At 35.3% G+C, this 21,201-nt stretch overlaps 1 protein-coding gene across 3 annotated transcripts in view; it reads right to left on the bottom strand.

The window, feature by feature from the left end:
- The window catches only part of IRAK4 (interleukin 1 receptor associated kinase 4), a 31,046-nt gene continuing 9,845 nt past the window's right edge, over positions 1-21,201 (bottom strand). For 2 of the 3 annotated variants that reach the window (XM_055318850.1, XM_055318849.1), the window contains 10 exons: positions 19,735-19,880; positions 18,703-18,885; positions 18,051-18,211; positions 16,387-16,451; positions 13,381-13,495; positions 12,848-12,957; positions 8,571-8,754; positions 7,237-7,299; positions 4,696-4,854; positions 1-4,578 (listed from right to left, as the gene is read on the bottom strand). In XM_055318850.1, coding sequence (XP_055174825.1) covers positions 4,543-4,578; positions 4,696-4,854; positions 7,237-7,299; positions 8,571-8,754; positions 12,848-12,957; positions 13,381-13,495; positions 16,387-16,451; positions 18,051-18,211; positions 18,703-18,885; positions 19,735-19,880 — 1,222 coding nt within the window. In that variant the 3' untranslated portion in view covers positions 1-4,542. The remainder of the gene's footprint in view (positions 4,579-4,695; positions 4,855-7,236; positions 7,300-8,570; positions 8,755-12,847; positions 12,958-13,380; positions 13,496-16,386; positions 16,452-18,050; positions 18,212-18,702; positions 18,886-19,734; positions 19,881-21,201) is intronic. The other variant, XM_055318851.1, reaches the window with a different exon arrangement.

Genomic DNA, 21,201 nt, shown 5'->3' with positions numbered 1-21,201 from the left:
TATATATATACACATCTCTTCTTTATCCATTCATCAGTCGATGAACATTTGGACTGGTTCCATAATATGGCTATTGTAGGTAATGCTGCTATAAACATTGGGGTGCATGTATCCATTTGAATTAATATTTTTGTATTCTTTGGGTAAATACCTAGTAGTGTAATTGCTGGATTGTTGCTACTTTTTAATTCTAAAAAGAGGCTGAAACACCATTTGCTATTAGAATGGCTATAGTAGAAGAAAGGGTAACTCAAAGTCTAAAGTTTAAATTTTAGAATTGCAGGTCAGCCTGAGCTGATCAATCATGAAGAGTTCATTCATGCTATCTAAACTTTCAAAGGACTTAGGTGTAAACAAGAACGTGATTTTACTAATCATAAAAAGATACTCTGCAACAGAAACTGATATGTAGGTTGTAATTGTGCATAATCTTTCAAAAGGCAAATCCAGGCAAGAAATCAAAATGGAAAGAAAAGGCTGCTAAAAAAAAGAAAAGAAAAGAAAAAAAGAAAAGGCTGCTAGGTAAGTATGGAGTTAATGCTAGCAAACAGATAGTTAGATAACCTTAACTATATTCAACAAACTACCCTGATGCACAAATAGCCTAGTAGAGGACAATACCTGACATAATCTGAAAGACAATACTCCTTGCCCCAGGATAGTAGTAGAAATTTTGTGATGAAGTCTTATCCTTGGATCATTGCTAACCTAAAGGCCTCTGATAATACAGTCAAACACAGAAAACTTGATTCAGTTTAGATTTTTTATCTTCTTTTTTCTAAGTTACAATACATGCCTATCATTTCTGAGACTATACGCCGGTAGGTTTTTTTTTGTTTGTTTGTGCTTGGGTGTTGTTAAAGCTTTTTAGCCAAGGGAATCTATCACAATACCTAGTTTTAATGTTTCCTTTATACTTATCACGACCTGATCTTGTTTTATTTACTTGTATATTATCAACTTGTGTCTCATCTCCATCAAACGAAAGACAAAAGTCTTGGTGACTTTCTCCTGGGAGAAAGCTCCTAGGAAACAAGGACTTTGTATTGTTCATTATTATATGTTTATTGCTTTTGTAAGTGTCTGGACTATTGAAGATGACAATGAATATTGTTGATTTAATTTTATTTGTTAATTATTATTTTAGGTCAGAGTATTTCATGAGGTGATTTTGTTCCTAATTTCATCAGGGGAATGAAATCTTAGCATTAATTTTGGAGATTCATTGCCTTTGTCTCCATGTTGATCTTCATTTTTGAGATTAGAATTTGAATGATTTAAAAAAAAAGAATTTGAATGATTAAAAAGACATTCCTTTCTGTGTCCACTCTTACAGTAGAATAGTACAAACTTTAAAGGTGTATGGGGAGAGGTTGGTCACAGAATAAAAACTTTTAGTTATAAAATGACTCAGTTCTGGGGATCTAATGTATAGGTTGATGATTATAGTTAATAATACTGTATTGTATACTAATATTTGCTATGAGAGTAGATCTTAAATGTGCTTACCACACCAAAAAATAAAAAAAGGTAACCATGTGAAGTGATGGTTGTGTTAATTAGCTTGATTGTGGTAATTATTTCACAATATGCACAGATACCAAAACATCACATTGAATACCTGAAGTTATATAATTTTGGCAATTATACCATAATAAAGCTAGAAAAAAATAAAATACATACATATAGGCATAAATCATTTTATTTCATTTTGCAGATATTGCAGCTTTTATAAAATGAAGAAGATTTATGGCAACCCCAGGTCAAGTAAGTCTATCAGCACCATTTTTCCAACAGTATTTGCTCACTTTGTGTTTCTGTGTGCCACATTTTGGTAATTCTTAAATATTCCAAACTTTTAATTATTAGTATATTTGTTATGGTGATCTGTGGTCAGTGACCTTTGATGTTATGATTGTCATTGTTTTGAGGCACCAATTATAGTGCCCATATAAGACAGCAAAATTAGTGATAAAGGTTGTGTGTACTCTGACTGTTCTACTAATCTACTGTTCCCCCATCTCTCTCCCTCTTCTCAGGCCTTCTTATTCCCTGAGATACACACTATTGAAATTAGGCAAATTAGTATATGGCCTATAAGTGTTCAGGTGAAAGGAAGTGTCACACAGCTCTTACTTTAAATCAAAAGCTAGAAATGATTAAGGTTAGCAGGAAAGACATGTCAAAAGCTGATACAGACCAAAAGCTAGGACTCTTGCATCATTTAGCTAAGTTGTGAATGCACAGCGTAAGTTCTTGAAGGAAATTGAAAGTTCTACTATAGTGAACACATGAATGATAAGAAAGTGAAATGGTCTTATTGCTGACATGACGAAAGTTGATTCTCACCCTCATGGATGACTTTGGGGGGTTTAAAACTTCTGTGGAGTAAGTAACTGCAGATGTGATGGAAAAAGCAAGAGAGCTAGAATTATAAGTAGAGTCTTAGGCTGTGACTAAATTTCTGCAACACATGATAAAACTGTAACAAATGAGGAGTTGCTTCTTAGGGAAGTAGTTTCTTGAGATGAAATCTACTCCTGGTAAAGATGCTGTGAAGATTGTTGAAATGATAACAAAACACTTAGAGTATTAAATCAACCTAGTTGATAAAGCAGTGGCAGGGTATGAGAAGATTGACTCCAATTTTAAGAAAAGTTCTAATGTAGGTAAAAATGCTATCAAGCAGCATGGCATGCTATAAGGAAATTGTTTGTAAAAGGAAGAGTCAATTGATAGGGTAAGCTTCATTTAAGAAATTGCCACAGCCACTCCAGCATTCAGCAATCACCACCCTGATCAATCAGCAGCCATCAACATGGAGGCGAGACCCTTCACCAACAAAAAGATTATAACTCCCTTCAAGCTCAGATGATACCTAGCATTTTCTAGTAATAAAGTATTTTTTAAGTTAAGGTATGTACATTAATTTTTTTAAGATTTTATTTATTTCTTTATTCATGAGAGACACACACACACACACAGAGGCAGAGACACAGGCAGAGGGAGAAGCAGGCTCCATGCAGGGAGCCCAATGCGGGACTCGATCCCGGGTCTCCAGGATCACACCCTGGGCTGAAGGGAGGCGCTAAACCGCTGAGCCACCCAGGGATCCCCTGTACATTATTTTTCAGACATAATGCTATTGCACAGTTAATAGACTACAGTATAGTGTAAACATAACTTTTATATGCATTGGCAAATCAAAAAATTTATTTGACTCATTTTATCATGATACTCACTTTATTGTGGTGGTCTGGAGCTGAATTCACAATATCTCTGAGGTATGCTTGTGTTTTGAAAGTGAAAAAAAAAAGGACTACAGATAGCTGAGATCTATGGCCATTTTGTATGGTTACAGAACCAGAAAGTACATAGAGAAATAAATGCTTTAGAATGTCTTAAATTTCTCTTAATTATATTTCAGAAAGGTAAGGCAAAACATTTACTAATTGTTCCCATTACCTCCTTGGTTCTCATAGAGCATAGTGAGGGAAATTTAAAGTCAAAAATTTTTAGTTGGCTCGCTAGCAAACCAGTGGGTCAGAAATATGGGAAGAAAAAGTTGTTCTTTTTAGAAGAATTCACTTTCTTGTGGTTATATGACCCAGGTTCCCAGTTTTTTATTGCTGACTAACCTTAGGAAGGTAGTCTTAGCCTAGTAGGCCATCCTTAGGTTTTAGCCAATGTGGCTTTCTTACAACACGGTAGCTTACTTCTTCAAGGCCCACAGGAGAATCTCACTTTATTAGGTCAGGCCCACTCATCAGTCTCTCTGTTGATACTCAAAGTCAGCAGATTAGGGACCATAACAACATCTGCTAAATTCCTTCAATTTTGCCAGGTAACATAGTCTAGTATTGACCATATCATCATGGGAATAACATCAGGGCATATTTGGTTAGTGGTGAATGATTGCTTAAAATAGCACACTGCAAACATGATCCTATACACAAATGACTGTAATTGGATTGTATAAACATCTACATAAACTTTTAATTTTACGTCACTTTACAAACTGGTATATCATGTTACAAAGTGCTTGTACATATTCTGCATTATTTGATTTTCATGACTACCTGTCAGAGAAGCACAGTAGGTATTAGCCTAATGCTACCAGTGGGGGTGGGGTGTGTGGGGGGGGAAGCAAAGCTCAAAGCTGTTAAGGGATTGTCCAAGCTCTACAGCAAATTAGTAGTGGAGTTGGGCTTTGGTCTGGGGTCTTTTCACCCTGTGGTCCAGTCCTGTTTGTTGCTAATTCTATAGTTTTCAACCCATGTTTGGTGGAGTTCCGAGGAGAGGTATCAGGGATTACTGGAGAACTGAGGGTGACACTAATGAAGTAGGACTTAGGGTTGATACCGTGGCTTGACTTTTGTTTATTCTATACATGTTGGGGGTTTTATATAAGCTTTAATAACCACTGCACTGCTCCATGCTGCCTTGTTAAATGTAAAAAAGAATGTTTCCAAAAAAAAATTTAGTTTAAAAAATGGTATAGATAGGTCTACACAAAAACCAAGAGTCTATTCCAGTAAAGTTTTAAGAAGCTGTCAAGTCTTGCAGCAGCTGTTGAACCTTTCATAAAGAAAGAAAAAAAAAAAACCTGTATTAAATAGTTTGAAATATACACTTAGAAAAAAAAGATGAACCCCACCTCCTTCATTTTTAAAATAAATATAAAAAAATTAGTACCTTCTTAATGTCTGGTCTCTTATTTTTCTTTTCATGCAAGCATTGACTAGCAACAGAGTACATAGTTTCAATGGAAGTGGGATCAGTGTCATTCATCTTCGGATCAATATAGTCTTCAATTGTCTTTTCTTCATCCTCAATTTCTTCTTTAATATCTAGCTTTAAAACAAATGTTAAAACTTTAGTCAGAGTTTCAAATAAAAGAGAAAGATATCAGAATGTAAATGGAATGATTTAATCTACTTCATAATAACACATACTCTTATTTTACTATTCTTATAAACTTACTAAGAGTTAAAGACATACAGGAGAAACCCGATTTATTTATTAATGCATTTATTCAGACATAGATATATATATATACACACACTTTTTAGATACCTTCGGCCATTTGCCTTTGGTTTTGTATTTATGCTGCTGAGCTAATTGCTTTCCTATTCCCACTGGCAGCATTTACTAGGTTGCCATCACAGGGTGATTTGCTGCTGCTTCTTTATTTTTATTTATTTTTTATTTTTAGAGTGATTTGCCTCTTGGTGTGCTCCTGATAATGAGATTCCAATTTCTAGACCCAGACTCCTGCTACTTGTACAGGCAAACTTCTCTATGGGTACTCAAATTATTGAATCAAAGTGAAATGAAAAAGGGAAAAGGAAAAAGGGGACAGGGCTATGATAAAAAAAAGTACTGTATAGTGAGAGAGGCGTAGGACAAGGATGATGTAGTGGGTTGAGCAGTAGCCCTGAAAATAATAATGATGGCAGAGTCTAGTGAGTTCTTTCAAAGATCACTCCCTTTTGGTTATACTTGTAATAAAATCTTATTACTTTATAGTTATAGTGCATTCAAAATTTAAGAATAAGTCAAAGAGGGATCCCTGGGTGGCGCAGCGGTTTGGCGCCTGCCTTTGGCCCAGGGCGCGATCCTGGAGATCCGGGATCGAATCCCACGTCAGGCTCCAGGTGCATGGAGCCTGCTTCTCCCTCTGCCTGTGTCTCTGCCTCTCTCTCTCTCTCTCTCTCTGTGACTATCATAAATAAATAAAAAAATTTTTAAAAAAGAATAAGTCAAAGAGTATAAACATCCTTAAAGTTTTATGATTTTTCACTAGTATGTGATCATGTGTAAAATTATGACTGAGATGGATTCTGTGTTTTTCTGTATTTCACCCTTACTCAAACTACAGGTTTGAGGCTTTAATAGCATTTTGAAGGCGGAAAAAGTCTCATGGAAAAAGATTTAGGCCTGTAGACAGGCAGGCTTTCCTTAAAAATATAAAAAATTACAAGGTAGAAAAAAAGAGTTTGTTTATTTATTTATTTACTGTCCTTCTGTATTTTAATTTACACACTTTCTCTGTATAATCTAATTCACACCCAAAACTTTACCTATGCCTGGGTACTAATGGCCCCAAAACTCTATCTGCAGCTCAGGCTTCCATCCTGATGCTCAACATCCAATGGGACATATAATTTTATTTCTGTGATGAGGACAAAATATCACTATGTACTACTATTAAAAAATCCAGATATTATGCAAATAATAACTTTGGACAATAACATGTTCTATAAATATACTTCAATGTGAAATGTTATATAATAAGTTATACTGCATTACTACACATCTAGGGAACCATGGAAAGATTTATAATGTATTTTTTAGTAAGAGACATCAGTATCAGTATTATAGTATATAGATATCATATTACTTATGGCTTTTCTTAAGAGTGTGGCCCCAAGCCCTTGAGCAAATATATCATCCCTTTTGACTTTCTAATTTCCATTCTAGGGAAATAATCTGTTATACATATATTATCTGAATTTGTCACTGGTTTGCCTCATTAAAATACATAAATTAGAATCAAGTCAGTGTAGTTATTTAACTGGTTTCAAGAAAGACTTACACATGCTAGTATTTCTGTAATCTTTTGATTACAAAAGATTTCTGTAAATCTTTACTTTTATAAAAAGACCCACTAAGTTCTTAAAATTTACTATACAGAAAAAAAAAAGGGCAAGACATAATTTTAGCATTCAGGCATACTTTTAGCATTCAGGTGTTAGTCTATTTATGTAAGTGCCAATGAATGCCTAATATGACACATAGGTAATGTGCTCAGTTATAACTTTTATAAACAAAATACTCCATACTGGAAACAGATAGAAAATTTTACTAGCAACTCCATTCTGATACAAATCTGAATAGAAGCCATATTGTTTTTCCTCTCTGAGCTAAAAAAGCTGTTAGTAATCACCCTGAAAGTAACAAAATGAAAATATACTGCAGAAGGACTAAAAAATTATATAGTTCTATTCTGGTTTTACCCAGAACATAGAACATATAAGTGACTTTTTCAAGCTTCAGAAATACTTTGTGGCAGAGCTGAGATTAGAAATATGATGCTCTTTCCATATGCCACTATGTAATTGCCAAGGAAAAGATTGCCAATAGGAAAAGACATTGCTAGATGCCAAATTTACCCAAATAAATTTAGATTGTAAATGCAAAGAAAAAAGGACTGGAAAAAAATAGATCAATTACCAATAACTGAGGCTCACGGTGTTCATCTACAGCTGGAAGTCCAGTTATTATTTCTAATAAAACCTATGAAGACAAAAAAAAACTATTACTGTAACACTCAAGAAAACATATGGAAAGAATATAGATCTTGATTATGAAATATAATTATTGGGACACCTGAGTGGGTCAGTGGTTGAGTGTCTGCCTTCCGCTCAGATCATGATCCTGGGGTCCTGGGATTGAGTCCCACATCAGGCCCCTACAGGGAGCCTACTTCTTCCTCTGCCTATGTCGCTGCCTCTCTCTCTCTCATGAATAAATAAAAAAAATCTTAAAAAAAAAAAGAAATCTGATTGCTCATTTCCACACATTGCATTATGCCTTTTAGGCATTAAAGTAGGAAGGTTATGAGCTGGGGTCATTTCTCACCATCATTCCTTCACAGGAATCTTGGGTTCCACCAATCCGCATGAGCAGTACTTTTCTACTGGCATCTTATTAAACAATAAGATCCACTCATCAGTCTATGTTCGGGACATTCCTTCTCCTGTCTTGCAGGGCATTCTTCCCAAAATAATTTTCTCTGCCTTTTAGAATAATATTTTCTAAATTTTAGGTATATCCTATAACTGTATGCCTTAACTTCCCAGTGCTGGGAAGTTAAATTTCCATATAGGAAACATATAAGATGAAGTAGAACCTGATTTCTCCAACTGTTTCTGCTCATTCCATCTTAAAAGTTATTTGGCAAAGACAGTAGATTAGAAAATGCCAAAGTGTATGTCTTTTAAAAAAATATTTCATTTAGGGATGCCAAGGTGGCTCAGCGGTTAGGCACCTGCCTTCGGCTCAGGTCGTGATCCCGGGATCCGGGCTCGAGTCCCGCTTTAGGCTCCCTGCGAGAAGCCTACTTCTCCCTCTGCCTATGTCTCTGCCTCTCTCTCTCTCTCTCTCTCTGTCTGTCGTGTCTGTGTGTGTGTGTGTGTGTGTGTCTCTCATGAATAAATAAATAAATCTTTAAAAGAAAAATTTCATTTAAAAAATATGACACTAAATGTGTGCTGTATGACATGATTTGTTTTATGCACTGATTTAATTTAAGCTTCCTACTAATTCATGAGGATAGTGTGGTAAAAATGTCATTTCTTGCAGTAACTTTAGAAATCAATTTAAAAACGTTCTACAACTTTGGAGAAGCTTTTATAAGCTTTCTCATTTAACTAAGGGTTAAAGTAAACAATATGCACATTTACATGAGAGAGCTAAGCAAGACAGGTGTGTTCAAAATATTCTACTTCCATTTCACAGTTATAGCCAGGATGATTATTTTTGCTGATTATATATGTGAAACTCACCACACCAAAGCTGTAGATGTCAGATTTGGGTGTTATTTCTCCTCGTAAAGCCTCAGGTGCCATATAAGCTGTTGTGCCCACAATTCTGCTAGTCATCACTGTCTGGGCAAATTTCTCAGAAGCCCGGGCAAGCCCAAAGTCAGATACTTTGGCTGTAAAGTCTTCATCTAGTAGGATATTTGCACTGAGAAAAAAATGTAAAGCTTGAAGAAAAAAATATTTTCCTTTTCAAGTAAGTCAAACAGTTCATGTTTACGTAATACACAACATACGTACATATTTAGAGTATACCATTTCATAACCCACATCGTAAAAGCCTGATATTGTATAAGTAAATCTAGATTTCAGATTAAAGCGAAAGAGGAAAGATTGTTTTCTTTTTGTTTCTTGAGGAAAAATTTTAGGAGAATAAAAATGAAATAAAACTGTCTGCATTAGTGAAAGGTGTTTTCATTATTTCACAGTGAATTTATCACACGGGAAATTTCCCTCAGTCTCCTAAAGCACAATTCCTATTCCTTTCCTAACATTTCTCAACTCATTTAAATATAAATTTCCAACCAAAGTCTCTCAATTATTCATTTATTTATTATTTTTTTAAGTTTTTATTTTAATTCCAGTATATTTTAATTCCAGTATAGTTAACACGCAGTGTTATATTAGTTTCAAGTGTTATTCTTTTTTTTTTGTACTATTGAAATCTTTCAAAGAGAAAAGAACATGGTTAAAAGGTCTTCATCCATTCATTACACACATTCAACTCATGCACACATAGTTGCATTCAATAAAACTTTATCAAGGACTCATTATGTATAATGGTATTTAAGCTCAGTCTTGCATTGAGGGGGGTTTTCAAATCCTGTCTGTGACAAAAGTACACAAATATTTTTTTAAAAATCCAATAAATACTCCATAATGGTGATATTAGGTACAAAATGCTGAGAGAAAAACTACATGCGTGGAAGAACTGGAGAAAGGTGAACAGTGTGCTTAGTCTTGAAGGATTATGAGAAGATGAGGGTTAAATGAAGGTGAAAAAACGCATTTCAGGCAAATGCAGCAACATGTACATAGTGATGAAAACATAAAAACCTATCAATTTCAAGAAACTGGTGCCAATGAAACATGGAGAGAATATTGACTTGATCCCGTGAGAGCAGGACAGTAGCAAAAATGTTTAATAGTAAGGAATTGGTGCTGTTAGACTTGATTTTTAAGAACATAACCTGGCAGTGTAGGAGTGAATAGATGAGAACTGGAACAGACTGGTTAAAGGCTGACCAGGAAAGCTTGTATGTAATAAAGCAAATGAGAGTGAGAGTCTGGACAAAGAAATGATACTGTAGGAGCTGGGGAAAGGAGCTGAGAATTTTGAGGCATATTCAGTGAATTTTGTAATGAATATGATATGAGGAATGAGAAAGTCTTTAGCTTGGGAGACAGGATGAATGGTGACTTCATTTGATCAGGAAGGGAATATAGGAGGAAGACTTTGGTTTGGAAGAGAAAATGAATTTGATTTCTGACATGTTAACTTAGAGGCAGCTGTGGGACATCAGGTGAGGTGTTTTTGGTCTGGAGATACTGAGAATATAGGATCAGAGACTGACGATACAGATTTGAGAGGAACCCATACATAGATAGCACGTAAGTCAATATAATGTCAGCAAGAACACGTTGTGGGAAGAGACAGGAGGTGAGAACATGAGGAAATACACTGATACGTAAGGGACACCTGTTGCTTATCTAAGGCTGACCGTTCTACTTGGACTCCTTCCTACATTCGCAGGAACCCTACTCCATAAATTATCTCACTTCTGTCTTCTATTTTGATCACCTCCCTCTTCCCCTAGGCATAAAAATGTACTTTAGTCTTCATCATCTTAAGAACGTTTCCTGAATAACACATTATTTCCAGCCATCACCCTTCATTATCTAAATGTCGTAAAAGACTTGTCTACACTCACATCTCAGTTCTCCAGCTCCCGCAACCTCCTCAACTACATGCTGACTTCTGCCCAATTACTATGGGGAAGTAGGGCTCGGTAAAGATACTGATAACCTTCAGGGCACTGACCACAGGGTTATTTTTCAATCCTCATCTTGACCTCTAAAAAGCAACTGACATTTTTGACTAGTCTCTCTTGGGAAATACTCTTTTTCCGCGTTTTCACAGGTACCACACTCTCTAGGTTCTCATCTGACCTTTCTGTGCCTACTTCCTTAGATTCCTTTTTGAGATCATTCTCTTCTACTTGGCCATTAAGTCTTAAAGTTCCTCAGGACCAACCCCTTGGGATCTTTTCCTAATCTCTCTCTCTCCTTAAGTGAATACAATCATATAATATATCTTCAATTATCACCTATATGTAAGTAATACACAACTTTATATCTTCAGCTCAGACTTCTTTCAGCTCCATATCTGTATATCACACTAACATCTGCACTTCTATATCTTAAAAGAATCTTAAATACAACATGTATAAAAGAGCATTCACATTTTCAGCCTTTAACCTGGTCCTCTTCCACTGCTTTCTATGTAAGTGAATTATGCCATAATCATCCCAGAAAGCAACCCAGGAAGCAAGAAATCCAGGAGTCATTCCTGACATGTCCCTCTCCCTGACCCCTCTGCAACCAAAGTATCAGCAAGTCCTCTTAATCTCTGGAATCTTCTCACTTCTTTTGATAAGAAATGCTACCACCCAGATTTCTGTAATAGCCTCCTAACTACCTTCTGACAAACTGTTCTCTACACTCGAGCCAAAGTGATCTTCTCCAAACTGAAGTAAGATGTCACATCCTGACTTACAATTTTTCAATGGCACTTGATTATATTTATGATAAAACTAAAGTCCAGGGACACCTGGGTAGTTCAGTGGTTGAGCATCTGCCTTTGGCTCAGGGCTTGATCCCAGGGTTCTGGGATCGAATCCTGCATCAGGGTCCCAGTGGGGAGCCTGCTTCTCCCTCTGCCTACGTCTCTGCGTCTCCCATGAGTGAATAAATAAAATCTTTAAAAAAAAAAACAAAACAACAACAACAAAAAACTAAAGTCCATACCTTAGTCTATTAGATTGTAATAGACTAAGGTATGGTTTAGCTCCAGGCCAACTTCTATAATTTTATCTATGTCAATCATTCCTTCAATTTCTGCATTCAGTTAAACTACATTCATTTTACCTTCTGTAGTTCGTCATGCTCCCACATTCCCTCTCAACATTGGTCTTATAAATGTAGTTCCTTCTGTCTAGAATGCTCTTTTCTCTACCTTCTTTAGCTACCCTCAAATTGTGCTTACTTATTTCCTACTCATTCTTTGGATCTTTGCTAAAATATCACTTCCTCAGAGAACTCTTCTTTACATTAATACTGTATATAAAGACTACGTACTACTTACTGAAGTTCTATTATTAGTGATCTATGATTGATGTCAAAGACTACAAGTACTACTTTTGACTATATTATCTACAGTGCCTACCATATAGTAGGTGCTCAACTAGTATTTGTTAATTATGTAAGAAGAAAAAGAATTGAAATGTACCTATGGAGCAATGAAAGTGATTCAGAAAATAGTGATGATCCAGAAAATAATTTTGACAAGGCAATAGTGGTCAAGAAAAACAAAAACAAAACAAAACAAAAATCAGGTAGGATGAGTACTAAAATAGGTCACTGCGGGAGTGGCTGGATGGCTCAGTCAGTTAAACATCTGCCTTCCACTCAATTCATGATACCAGGATTCTGGGATTGAGGCCCACATGGAGCCCCACATTTGCTCAGTGGGGAGCCTGCTTCTCCCTCTCCCTCTGCTGCTCCCCCTGCTTGTGCTCTCTCGCTCTCTGTCAAATAAATAAATAAATAAAATCTTAAAAAAATAATAAAATAAAATAAAAATAGGTCACTGGGTTTGGAATAAGGGAGATTATAGATATCAATGAGAAGAGCTTTCATGAAGTGCTATAAATTAAGATATGCATATGAATATTGAATAGAAAGAGTGAGAATAAGTTATTCTCTAAAAATGGTTTTCCAAAAGCTTTTTTAAGAGTAGCATTTACCTATTTTTTTAAAAGATTTTATTTATTTATCAATGAGAGACACAAAGAGAGAGAGAGAGAGAAAGAAAGAGAGAGAGAGGCAGAGACACAGGCAGAGGGAGAAGCAGGCTCCATGCAGGGAGCCTGACATGGGACTCGATCCCGGGTCTCCAGGATCACACCCTGGGCCAAAGGCAGTGCTAAACCCCTGAGCTACCAGGCTGCCCTAGCATTTACCTTTTAATGTCTCTATGAATATGATGGTTTTCATGTAAAAAACTGATGCCATTAGCTGCACCTTGGGCAATCTTGCATCTCATGTGCCAAGAAAGTGGTGGAGTACCATCCTTATGAAGAAAGAAACCAACATATTAAAAAAAAAGAGGATTAAAAAAACCTATAGAAAATATGTAACAGGACATTTTTCTAAGCAACTACTGAAAATGATATTATTTCATGAAGAATTTAGGGTTGCAATTCTTAAAAATTATTCAAAAATAATCTCTAAGTAAGATCCAGAGTTAGCATTTCTTATCTGAAAAAAATATATAAGAGCATCTTCAAAGACTAGTCTTGACTGACAATTTTGTGTTTCAGATTATCATCTACTAGAATGGCAATCCCAGTTGTTTACCTATCAACTGTCTAATTTTCTAAGAGTAGGAAAAATATTAAGATTAATGTGGTTTAAATAATCTTATCACAAAGTGAATGTTAGTATTCCAACACATTAATAGAGAGCCAAACAATCTGATGAACAAATATCTTACCAAGCAAGACAGCCTGTCTAGCAATGAGCCGTTGGGCATATAAACGTACACTAAGCAGAGGTCATCTCCATCACTTGAGAAACCAAGCAGTTCTACTAGGTTCTCATGCTGACACCTACGACAAATAATTTTCCATTCAAAATTATTATGATACATACATTTATTCAGCTGTAGGTTGGAGGTTATTCAATTTAGAGCTTTAACAGAAAAAAAAGAGCAAGACAATAATGATATGCTACATATCATTATATCACGATACATATATTTATAACATGTTTATATATGTTTATTGTAATCATTTACAATTTTCTGCAAACAGTTCTTTTAGTCAATACTGATCAACGTTAGAAGCAAATCCTTTTCCTATTTAAGTAATCTCTCCACCCAATGGGAGGCTTGAACTCACAACCCTGAGATCAAGAATCAAATATTCTTCTAACTGAACTAGCTAGGCGCCTCCTTTTACTATTTTAAAAAAAAGCTCAATAATTTAGAACTTTGGAACTTGTGATAGTTTAGTTAAGGACTGTGCTGATATTTACCTTTTTGTAACATAATTTTCAATGATAGTTTTTATGAAAAGATTCCAAGAAGTTTGTTGAAATTGGTGTGACAACCCTTTCAAGAATTTTCTAACATATCCAAAGCACTGATTTATAGACATCTGATCTCTAATCACACCTAATTTATACATACCTGATCTTTAAAAATATCTTATTATTTATAACCTAATTTGAGTTTCTTTATCTACCAAAAGGAGTAAAACTAAAGAAAGCTGAACTATAACAAAACCTTAGGTATCTGTGGTACAGCAGAAAGAGAACTGGGCAAAGTCCTAAGTTTAGAGTCCAGCTCTGCCACCCCCTGGATATTTGACCTACAGGCAAAATTAACAGTTAATAAGATAACCTGACTGAGCCTCAGCAACTTCACCAAATGTGGATCATAACCCCTACTATATAACATGGATGCTGTGAGAATTAAATGAGCAAATACAGGAGAGTCAAGAAATATATTTAGAACATGATACACATTCTGTCCCAGTGCTTACTGGTTCTTTTGATTCAAATCATCTAAAATTCCGACATTTCATTATTTCAAATCAGACTTTAATTTGAAATCAGTCTACCTCATAAATATTTTAAGAAGCGCAAATTAAAACAGTAAGTACTCTATTTTCCATCAAACTGGCACATCTTAAAAACCGAGTAGGTGACGTTTGCTGAGTTTGTACTATATAGAAGGCACTTCAGTAAGTGATTTATCTGCTTTGTTTCACTTAATCCTCATAATATTATTACTATTACTACCCTATTTTATAGATAAGAACACTGATGAATAGAGAGTTAAAATTGGCCCAGGTCATTCTTCTAGTAAGGTCCAGAAATTGGTACTTATTAAAAAAAACAGGAATAATATTCAGTGGTGGTGAGGTAGCGGTGAAATTTGAAATTGTAATACATTGCTGGTAGGAGCATAAATAACCATAATTTATTTATAAAGCCATTTGGACATGTATTTGGAAAGTTCTAAGAAGTTTGTGCATTCTGAACCAGTAATTCTTCTAGGACTCTACCTAATAGAATAAGGAGGGTTGCATTTAAAGATTTATGTACAATGAGACTGAAAGGAACTTTAATTTGTAATGTTGAAAATTAGAAACAAGTAGGGCACTGGTTAAATAAAATATAATCATCATATATGCTAAATAATTAATATACAATACTAAAATTAATGTACAATAACAAAATGTTTTAAAATTATTTTTAATGACATGGGAAAAATGCTACACATACATCGTGAAGTGATGCATCAAAATATTAGGCATGGCTGTCTCTGGTGATATATTTAAGAGATGGCTTTTATTATTCTAAATATACATTCTTGTATTTCCTAGAATATCTACTTTGAACAAATTACTTTTAGGATTGCAGAGTGGATATAAAAGTGGGGGGAACAAAATCTCGAAAGAAAGAAGTTTTTTTTTTTTTTGTTTTTGTTTTTGTTTTTTTTTATCAGCGTCCATTATTTTTAGTAGGACTGAATTAATTCCAGTCTATTATTTCTTTCTTGAGGTTAAGCACTTACAATTGGTAATTTATAGCAATGGGTGTAATTGAGTATAAATTGGTAAATCTCATTAGGATTTACATCAATAATGTACGGACACAGATGGGGAGCACACATATTGTGGTGAGTGCGGAGTAATGAATAAAATTGTCGAATTCGTGTTGTACACCTGAAACTAATATAACATTGTACATCAATTACATTTCAGGAGTGAAAAAATAAATTTAATAAAAAGAGAAAGGAAAAAGCTCAAGCTCTGGAATCAGACAGATCTCAGTATGAAAATCAGATACGATTTTTACTATGTGGCCTCAGGCAAGTTACATAATATCTCTAAATATCATTGAATAAAAAGGTAAGGGAGCTTATAATAACTGTTATGAGGATTAAGTGAGACCAGACACATAAAATACACACACTATAAGTATCAGAATAAAATCCTGATTTGTTTCTCTTACTCTTTCTTTTTTCTCTCTCTCTCTCTTTTTTTTCTCTCTTACTCTTTTTGATGATGCCCAGCAATTGTCAAATGTACTGTGTCATTTCTAGGCATTCTAGCATATAACTGCTTTCCTGGGTTAGTGTTGCTAAGATATCCAAGGGCCTAGTATTCTACTGTTTGTTTGTTTTGTATCTCTATAATTTATCTCTCATGAATTTTGGAAGCAGCAAACATAATAATGAAAGATAGCTGAAATCCTTTGTAACTTGGCTACGATGTAAAATAATTCCTGTTTCAGCTCCAGGAATGTGAATATATGTAGTCACAGAATTATAAGAGTCAAAATTCTTTGAATTCCTCTAATCTAAACTCTTTATTTTAATTTTACATATTTGAAAATATCACTAGTTCATAGCACACTATGGGTGAGAAACCAGGTCCTCTACTCCTTGACCTGCACTTTTCTACTATACCACATTGCCAAATTAACTTACTTTGCCATAACTTTTATTTCTTGATCAAACTGCTGTTTCAGTTCTTCAGTACTAATGTCAACCATCTGAAAAAACAAAGCAATATATAATAGAATCCAATACAATAACGTCAAGGCTCCAAAAGCTAGAACAAGGTGTAAGAGATTGCCTGGCTGACGTAACTTTTTTTAATATAATAAGGTGTAATTCTCCCTACTTTATTTTATTTTATTTTTAAATTATGTTTTATTATTATTATTTTTAAGATTTTATTTATTTATTCATGAGAGAGAGAGAATAGAGAGAGAGAGAGAGAGGCAGAGACACAGGCAGAGGGGGAAGCAGGCTCCATGCAGGGAGCCTGACGTGGGACCCGATCCCGGGTCTCCAGGTCAGCCCTGGGCTGAATGCGGCACCAAACCGCTGAGCCACCTGGGCTGCCCAATTCTCCCTATTTTATAGAATAACTGAGAACTAGAAATTTAATGATTTGTCCAAGGTCCATAGCTAGCTAGTGGAAAAAAGCTCATAAACCATATAACCATATAAACCTTACTGAGTTATTGCAGGAACAAAATGAAATAATATGAGACTTCACTGCATAAATATTCTGAAGAAAACATTTGCTGTAACAAAACACAAAAAAGCAAATTTGAAGGCAAAAAGAAAAACAAAGCTTGAAAAAGTACTTGTAACATATATGACAATGGGTGACTATCTTTATCATATAAATATGTATTATATGGATATTCCTAGAATATTCCTAGAATACAATAACAGCTCCAAAACATAACAAAATGAGTACTTGGTGAATACTCTAGTAGAAATGGGAATGAAGGATTTAGATAAGACTTTTTTCAATCTTTTTTCTTATTGTATTTTTTAAGCTTTATTTTTATGGTTTACTTTTAGTTTTTAAAAGATTTAATTTATTTATTTGAGAGAGAGAGAGAGCACACGGAGGGGTAGGGGCAAAGGGAGAGGGAGAAGCAGACTCCCCGGTGAGCAGGGAGCTTGATGTAAGGCTCAATTCCAGGATTAAGACCTGAGCTGAAGGCAGACGCCTAACCAACTGAGCCACCCAGGAGCTCTGACGCCTTTTTTTTTTAAAATGAGAAAAGTAACATAAGAAAGTTATTTTTACAAAATTTTCTTAATATCTTCCAATTTTCATCTTGATTATGCATGAAGCACTAGATAGAACAGGGCTCCTCAACCTTATTTCGTGATTCTTCTAAAATTATATGTATAATCATTCATGTATGTCTATAACTTTTTGTAGGGATAGGATTCATAGCTTTGAACAAATTTTTTTAAGTGTTAAGAACTACCAGTTTAGATTGAAGTTTAAAGTAAGTATGCACTGAAATAATATATTTCCTAAAGATTTGTTTTATTTTTATTTTTTTTAAAGATTTTATTTATTTATTCATGAGAGAGAGAGAGAGAGAGAGAGAGAGAGAGAGGCAGAGACGCAGGCAGAGGGAGAAGTAGGCTCCATGCAGGGAGGCCGATGTGGTACTCATCCCAGGTCTCTGGGATCATGTCCTGGACTGAAGGCCGTGCTAAACCACTGAGCCACCCGGGCTGTCCTATTTCCTAAAGATTAATTTAAAGCTTATTATATAGTGCAACAGGAAGCAACTTTTCTTTTAATTCTTTTTGCTCCTAAACATATAACTTACGGCTGCAAGCTTCTTCACTGCTACAGTTTTGTTGTTCACGTAGCCTTTATATACAACTCCAAATCCTCCCTCTCCCATCTTGTTGCCACCGAGAGAAATGGGTCTCTCATCAAAGTTATTTGTGACATTCTTCAATTCATAAAATGAAAAACTGTGAAAACCTATAACATCAATAAAATAAGGAAAAAAGTATTTTGATAAAAAAGATACTGGTTTTAATAACTTTATTGTTTTCTCAACCTGATTATTTCATAAATATGCAAATATTCACATTTTTGGATTAGGCATGATAGGAGAGAGTGAAGCTATCTTTTAAATTAAAAAATTAGGCTTTATCTTGAGAATTTTGTTTGGTGATCCTCCACCCAAAACTCTAGTCACTTAATTTTTTGATAAAATGACCTTTTCAAGTTATGTAAATACTTACACATTTTTTCATACTTCTGTGGTTGTTTATATGTCCTATTGCCTGTACTCACTGATAACATGCTGACTAATACATTGCAGATGGTGTTTAGTAAGTCAGGAGAGAAAAAAGAAAACCCGTAAAAGAGCTATGGCCCATGTGCATGAGCAGAAGGAGAGATTTATTTCAAAGCAGTGATGATCTTAATGATAATCCACCAGCGGAAAGCACTGCAATGTTACTTACGTGTATCACTACCTTCTAAACTTGTATTTTCTGGACTTGAGGAGTCAGGTGGCATATAGTTTTGTTCAAAGTTCTGCACAGGTAACACAAATGTCCTGTCTTTGCCATTGAGAGGCATCTGTTGCTGCTGAACTGTTACAGCTTCTTTAGAAGGTACTGTATTAGGAGTTTTAGGAACAGCATCTGCCAAACAAAGTAAGATACAAGTTGTCCTTCCATAAGAAAAAAATGCTTGTGAAAAAGTTAAACTAGGACTCCGTTCAGTTGACAGCATTCCAGTTTCCACATGTGAACCCCATTTTCTCATAGCACACACAAGAAGCTACCTAGGAAGAATTTGTTTTAAGTTTTGGATAAAGATGAGTAGACAGGGTAAGGTAGTGTTTTCAAAAAGTCCATGAGCCACCTACATCAGAAGCACTGAAGTGTTTGTTTAAAAACAGGGGCCATAATCCAAGTCAAGAATTCAGATAATGAGGTCTGAAACAGAGCCAAGAATCTACCTGTGTAACAAGAACCCCAGGCAATTCTGGGAAGCACACTCAATAGTGAGAACCACTGGTGTAAGTGGCATCAAAGGGAAAAAATAAGGTTCTGAGGAAGGTATCTAGACAGTGACCTGCCAGCACATAATGTAAGGAAATCATGATCACAGATCCAACAGGGTGGAAGTTGAGGGTGAAAAAAAAGCAAGAGCTCAAAGAACCAAAACAAACAAAACAAGCAAACAAAAAAACCTAACCCCAAAATCTAATTGCTGTCCTTCTAAACTTCCTATTGGCACAAAACTACCTGACTTGAACGGTGGGCTCAGATTTGATCACAAAGCTTCTATTTCCTTAGCAGCAAAAGTTTGCAGTGCCTTGGCTAGGATGCTTATATGAGTTAGGGAGGGTGGAAAGAAAGAAAAGCAATCTCTAAATATAAGGCTCATCTACTAGAAGAAAAAAGTAGGAGTAAGGAGACATGTTCCTATTTCTGCCATTTGCCTTTCCATCCTAATTGTCGATGCCCTACTCACACTCACTTTACCTGGTAGCAAAAGACTCGCTGGGGCAAAAAACTCATTTTGAATCAAAAGATCCACAAGGTCACCAACTGTGCAATTTGTGGTGCCCCAGTCAAACAGTAATTCACAGGTGGGACTTTTTCCAGTTTGAAGTAATGCTTCAAATCTCCTTAAAAGCAAATAACAAGAAACCAAAATTAGTATGTAATAGACTTTACATGAAAATAGGAATTATTCCCCGTCTTGCCCACAGCTCCTCCTAGAGTACGAAAGGGAAGGGGCGGCCGGAGACCCAGCAAGAATTACAGAGAACTGGGAAGACAGAAGGGAAAAAGATGCTGAGGCTGATGATACTCTAAGTTAACATATATCGAGTACTTACTGAGTATCTGCTCACTGGGCCACAGAATGCACCCACATGAACTTATTTAATTCTCAAAGATACTGTGAATATAACGCTAATTTACTAATGAGAAAACCAGGTGTGGAGAGGTAAAGTAACCAGCCCATAGCCATACAGCCAAAACATTCTATCTAAATTGAGATCCAAATTCAGATCTTACTTGACATAAGGGTGTGCTCTCAACCTACTAAGCTATATTACTTTCCTACCTGACTTAATAACTCTGCTAGCCATATGATTTTTAATAAATCATTCTGCTTAATGAAATAGAATATTGTACATGAACCTGGAGAATTATTCCTTTGATCTTATATTTCAATTAAATTAAAGGAAAAACGTACACTTTCATTCTCATTTCTTTAAAAAATTAGTTTGAAAAGTAACATTTAAAAATTTAACATTTTTTTTCTGGTTTGCCTCCAAATTATTTATGTTGAAAATTTTCAAATTTACAGAAAAGTTGTAAGAATAATACCATGAACAACTGTTTACTCTTCATCTAGATACACCAACTGACCAGTTGATAACACTTTGCCATGCTTGCGTTCTTGTCCTCTCTCTCTCCTTGTGTATATGTGTGCATGTCTGCACACACTTTAGAATGTAAGCCAAATGCCCTGTAGAATGTCTCACAGTCTAGATTTGTCTGGCTACTTTCTTATGATAAAATCCAGGTTAAAAATATTTGGTAAGGGCGTCTGCATCTCTCAGTCCATTAAGCATCTGTCTTTGGCTCAGGTCAGGATCCCAGGGTCGGGGATTGAGTCCTGCATTGGGCTCCCTGCTCAGCAGGGAGTGTGCTTCTCCCTCTGGCCCTCTGCCCTCTGGTGCTATGTGTATGTCTCTTTCTCCCTCTCTCTTTAAAAATCTTAAAAATAAAAATGTTTGGTAAGAATGCTATATAGGTGACATTAAGAGCCACATAAAGCAGCTTGTACCATTACTGGTGACCTAAAGTTTATTACTTGGTTAAGGAGGTGAACTTCAGATTTTTCCTTTATAAAAGTACCTTTACCCTTCATAATTCATGAGTAACCTGTGGATAAGATTTTGAAATGTTGAGTATAACTTGTTCATCAACAACTTT

The sequence above is a fragment of the Nyctereutes procyonoides genome, unplaced genomic scaffold, assembly GCF_905146905.1.
Source record: "Nyctereutes procyonoides isolate TBG_1078 unplaced genomic scaffold, NYPRO_anot_genome, whole genome shotgun sequence".
NCBI classification, from domain to species: Eukaryota; Metazoa; Chordata; class Mammalia; order Carnivora; family Canidae; genus Nyctereutes; species Nyctereutes procyonoides.
The sequence above is the reverse complement of the archived record's forward strand: the minus strand, read 5'-3'. Positions and strand labels throughout refer to the sequence as shown.